Source organism: Tarenaya hassleriana, unplaced genomic scaffold (assembly GCF_000463585.1).
Source record: "Tarenaya hassleriana unplaced genomic scaffold, ASM46358v1 Cleome1, whole genome shotgun sequence".
NCBI classification, from domain to species: domain Eukaryota; kingdom Viridiplantae; phylum Streptophyta; class Magnoliopsida; order Brassicales; family Cleomaceae; genus Tarenaya; species Tarenaya hassleriana.
This window is the reverse complement of record NW_010960187.1, coordinates 4,767,080-4,772,394: the sequence shown is the minus strand read 5'-3', so window position 1 is coordinate 4,772,394 and position 5,315 is coordinate 4,767,080. Positions and strand designations below refer to the sequence as shown.

Here is a 5,315-nt window from a genome sequence, read left to right as displayed (position 1 = left end):
CTTCCGATATTTGGGGGTCACGTATTGATTGGTTCTGGTTCTGGGTCCGTCCCTTTCGATTTAAAGCTTCAACCTTTTGGATTCTTTTCGGTATTTTAGGCCTTTTTCTTCTGTCTTCTCTGATATCGAGGACCATGTTCTTTCAATTTCTTCTTGGTCTCAGCGATTTAACAAAGTTCTGGTAAGTTTCTGCTTTGGTCTCCTTGCCCTCTGGTCTCTAAGAGTTATATTCGTAAAGGTTCAATTTTTCATACGGGTATTCTCCATTTTCAAGTTCTCTCATTTGTTTGGGAGTGTTTTTTTTGGTGTATAATGTGTGTGGGGAACTAAATGGAAAGAGGGGCAGAGAGAAACAAAAGAGACGAACCTCTTAGCTTGAACGTTCGGTCAAATCCTGAAAGTAGTTGTAAGTCATAACTGATGAACTTCAGACACAGACTTTATGCGTATAATGCGGTATGAAGAATGTTAGGTCGATAATCCTTACGTTTAAAAGATCCTGAATTTGAAACATGCGAGGAACTGACCCACTATTTAAATTCCTCCTATAGCATATTATGGTGGACACGGATCATCTCTCCTTGACTTTTGTGAATCTTTTTACTCTGGTCAATTGAGTATTTTAGTTATGTTCCATAGTTGTTGTTAGATACCCATCAGTTCGAACTTGGGTTGTTTTGCTGTGTCTTTCTTGTTCATGGGGTTTTCTTAAATGGTGTTTGTGTTTTCCCCTGTAGAAGAAAGCAGATGACTTGTAGGCTGTGATTAGCAAACAGTTTTTCTCTGAATATTTGGCAGTAAACATGAAAATTAGTTGGTGTAGGGAGTTAGATTGTGTGATCTCTGACTCAAGGGGATTCTGTTTACAGAGAAGATGAAGCCAGCACTCGAGGAGGTCGGGAGAAGATTAGCCTGAGTTTCGAAAGCAAATCCATTGTGTCTTGCCTGAGCAAGTGAGGAACTTCATCATGGCTACACTACCAGCACAGGCGTTTAGCGTCAAAGCTTACCAGAATCAGGCCGAGGAGCTCATTAAGCACTATCTATTAGCAGAGCAATCCATTCCATATACTTCTGTTGTTGTCGGAATCTTTTTCTGCAAAATGGTATGCTTCTGTCACCAGCAAGTTCTTACCTTTGCCGATGTTGTTTTCCTGTTTCTGTCGTTGGTATCATGCGGCTTCATCATTCTCCGTAAACTTTAACACATCTCGTATGTTCTTTCATTTGTAGGTCTATGATCTCACGGAGCTAGTCAGTTCTTTTCATTTCGAAACATACGCTGCCCTCACAAAACTCCAGAGAATTGAATGGAATAACCGGTGAGTGTCTAACCGTTCCAATAGTTTAAAGTTCCAATTTGTGGTTTCTTTTTCTCCATTCACTTTGCTATAGAATGATATGTGGCATAACTTTGCAGGGGAATTTCTACAGCCCATGCGATTTTTATCACATTCATGGCATTGCACTTTGTGTTCTGGTCTGATTTGTTTTCCGATCACCGGCATGATGGCCTTGTCATATTTAATAGATCCCCTCTCTCTGACTTTGGTTTGGGGGTAAGTATTGTATCCTTCGGACATAATCTTATGTCTTACGCAGTTCACTTTAAGCAGAATATCTTTTTTTAACCGAGTAATGTGGTAAAATCTTTTTTTTCCCCCACGATAACAGCTTCTCATGAATCGGGTTACCCAAAGTTTCATGAAGGTGTACCCATTTACTTGAATTCCTTGATAGAAAGAAGGGAATTTAACTACAGGAAGGTTCCTGCATTCAGTCATTAACTTAGAGACAAAATATGCTGCATGCCGTGCTGTGGTTTATAGAAGTCATTACTCAGATTATGTTGTAGTGTTGCTGTACTCCTTCTGGTTAAATCTACAAACTTTGTGAGAGGATATACAGTGCAAGAAATCGTGTCCTCTCTGAACTTTATTAAGAATACAGGAACAATAATTCTTTATTAAGCTATTTTGTTCTTGTTTTGATGGTTTTGGGCAGGTCTCCGTAGGCTACTTTCTCGCGGACATTGGGATCATCTTTTGGCTATACCCGGCATTGGGTGGATTGGAGTATGTAAGTGATGAACACAAACATAAGCACTGTACGAACGTAGACCGCTTTCTATTTCTTTAATCCTTTAACGAAATTGGTAATCTTCGACGGGGTTTTCCCCAGATTTTACATCACACTCTGTCAGGAGTGGCAGTTGCATATTCTTTGTTCTCCGGGGAGGGACAGCTTTACATATACATGGTCTTGATCTCCGAGGTGACTACCCCTGAAATCAATCTGAGATGGTACGGATGCTCTTCTTTAATCTTTCTTTGTTCTTTTCCCCCGTAGTCCTCTTCTGTCATGAATGCCATATCACGGCCCGAGGCCTTTTCTTGAATCGCTTTCTTCCGTCTGTATGTGAAGGTATCTTGACACAGCCGGTATGAAGCGGTCCAAGGCCTATCTTATTAATGGCGTCGCCATTTTCTTGGCTTGGTTGGTGAGTCGAAGAAGGATGAAATAAAGATTTGTTATTTTCAAGTTTGGTTTAGAAATGTTTGCTTGTGTTTTTGCAGGTTGCAAGAATCTTGCTGTTCATATACATGTTTTACCATGTCTACCTGCACTATGATCAAGTAAGAAAAAGATCTCTTGTTGCCCTTGATTTCGATAATTTTCTTTCCTGAACCAAAACCTAAACCGAACGGTTTGGCCTCTTCTAGGAGTAGTAGAACATTTTCCGGTTAAGTCCGGTTTTGGGATGAGTCTTGCATTCTGAATTCGTGATCCCCAAGGACTGAGACCGTTTGGTTAATCCCGGTTATGATGTGAATTTGGCAGGTGGTTCAGATGCACACGTTCGGTTATCTTCTGGTTTTCGTAGTACCGATGGCATTGGCGGTCATGAACTTGATGTGGTTCCAGAAGATTCTCAAGGGACTTCAGAAAACTCTGGCCAAGAGGCAGTGACTGAGACTTATACGTCCCTTTTTCGTACAAAAAATATACGTACACACACACACATATATATATATATACGTATATAAGGTATATGGGCGTACATGTCACGGAAATGGAAAACGGGGCATAGACTATAAAAATGGTGACTGAAGTTGGATCATCAAATGTGCGCCGCTCATGTCCGTTCTATTCGATTTAAAATAAGATGCATGATATATGTATAAAATAGAAACGTAAAGTAAATAAGGATATGATGGGTGGATTCTAAAATGGGTTTGATGAACGAATATAATCTTCGGGATTAACTTTCTGTTGAAAATTTAAAGGAAATATGTTAAAAGTTTTGTACGACATAAACGTAAAGGTGTAATTAATTTCTAAAAATATCGTTGTATTATTATAACATGCACAAGTTTTGGTACGGCCACTAACATACGCAATCGTATACTTGTTGAACGTGGGGGGATATTTGCGTTTTCTCGTATAAATCGTATATTATTAAAGGAAATTCAACGACAATGCATAATGTATAATTGTAAAAGACAACGTATGATGGGCTGACGTGAAATCGCATATGGAATCATCATCAATGATTGGACTAAATGTTGCAACTTTCGACGGTTAAAGTGCACGAAAAAAAAATATACCAATATCGTACTTTGTCATATGTAGCGATCAATTCATCATATGGTACGTCCCCCTAACAAAAAATATTATATAAAATGTTTTCGTATCTTTTTTCCATTAGTGCTTGTCGAAAATATAGACAGAAAACGATGTGATTTCGATTCAGACAAAACGATAATATATTCACAACGCTTGATGGTTTTTCTCTCTCAGCAATATCATACCAATAGAAGAAGTTGGAGATTTCGTATATATAGATATATACGTAAAACAAAAACTGTAATAGAATACAGAACTATGTATTATGTAAGATTCCATATGAACAAAAAAAAAATGGACCGACGGTTAGACAGTTAAGAGGATGCGTCATATACACATCAGCTCGCGCCGTTTCATCTAATTTATTGTCCGCTTAATTCCTGGATCTCGTCTGTTCTAAATGTCTTTCGAGGGTTGATAAAGTGGTGTACACGTGGATGCATATAAAACACTCCAGAGGAATTTTGTAATCATCTTTGATAGGTAATTTCACTTGTTTATTATTCCGTGAAAGTGCCAATGACGAATTTTTGGTGCATATGATATATATATGTATATATTATAAGTATTAGACGACAAAGACAAAGTACGAAGACAGGAGATAGTTTTTGTTCTGTTGTATATTTTTTTTAAAGCGGCGAATTCATAATGGAAGCCACGGGGCTTTAACGAATAATATACTCTTCGATTATATATTTTTATTGTTTCTTTTTAACGTTGAGATGTTTTTTTTTATAATCCGGAAGTTGGCCGACCTTTGTGTTGAGATATACCGGATCTTGAAGAATATTACGAGATATATCGTATATTGAAGATCTTATTAAATCTGGAAAATATATATTTAGAAATATTTATCATTATTCAATGTAAGATTCTCATATATTTATATGTTATTTTGGTTATCAATAAAAATATAATTCCGCAAATTTCTATGGTATCAGAGCTTCTGGTTCTTTTCTAATTTGTTGTTTTTTTCATAAAAATGATGATCGATAATGAAAGTGAAGATGAAGATGATGATATACCGATCCAGTGGTAATATCATTTCGAGATTTTTTGTTAAGAATAAGAGAGTCATTTTATTTTTGTTTTTTTTTTTTAATTTTCTCTCATAATCTCACATGTTTCTAAAGATTATTCGCATAACCGCCATCTTATTCTTGCCAAAAAATTTGTTGTCATTAAACGCTTTCACGTTGTTGTCTTTCAATCTCGGATGAATCATAGTTATTCCCGAGAATACTTCCTTCTGCACCGCGATTGTCGTCTTTTTTTTTTTGTTATCATCAAACGATTCTTTTGTGCGTGGCGCCAAAGTTCACTACTAGAAAACACGGAAAAGGTGACGCAAAAGGTGACGCAAAATTTGCGTCACTAAAATGGTGACGCAAAAGTGACGCAAATAGTGACGCAATATTTTCGTCACTAAAGCGTCACTAAATAGTGACGCAATAGTGACGCAAATAGTTGCGTCACTAAACGGTGACGCAAAAAATAACGCAAAATTTGCGTCACGAAAAAAGGTGACGCAAGAGTGACGCAAATAGTTGCGTCACCCTTTGGTGACGCAATTTAGTCACCTTTTAGTGACGCAATTGCGTCACTATATCTGTATTTTATTATTTATACGTATAAACACATACAAATATTTATATATAAGTATATATTTTATATATACGTATATATAT

The 5,315-nt window shown here is 37.0% G+C and overlaps 1 protein-coding gene across 3 annotated transcripts in view; it reads left to right on the top strand.

Moving 5' to 3' along the window:
• LOC104811454 (transmembrane protein 56) overlaps window positions 1-3,266 on the top strand; it is a 3,648-nt gene extending 382 nt beyond the window's left edge. Inside the window, exons 1-10 of one of the 3 annotated variants that reach the window (XM_010538158.1) lie at window positions 7-181; window positions 339-406; window positions 870-1,106; window positions 1,234-1,322; window positions 1,421-1,559; window positions 2,005-2,079; window positions 2,182-2,303; window positions 2,425-2,500; window positions 2,577-2,636; window positions 2,842-3,266. In XM_010538158.1, the coding sequence (XP_010536460.1) occupies window positions 969-1,106; window positions 1,234-1,322; window positions 1,421-1,559; window positions 2,005-2,079; window positions 2,182-2,303; window positions 2,425-2,500; window positions 2,577-2,636; window positions 2,842-2,970 (828 nt within the window). In that variant the 5' untranslated portion in view covers window positions 7-181; window positions 339-406; window positions 870-968 and the 3' untranslated portion in view covers window positions 2,971-3,266. Of the gene's footprint in view, window positions 182-338; window positions 407-540; window positions 591-869; window positions 1,107-1,233; window positions 1,323-1,420; window positions 1,560-2,004; window positions 2,080-2,181; window positions 2,304-2,424; window positions 2,501-2,576; window positions 2,637-2,841 lie in introns of those variants that run through there. The other 2 variants (XM_010538150.2, XM_010538167.2) reach the window with 2 other exon arrangements.
• Window positions 3,267-5,315: the final 2,049 nt, after the last annotated feature.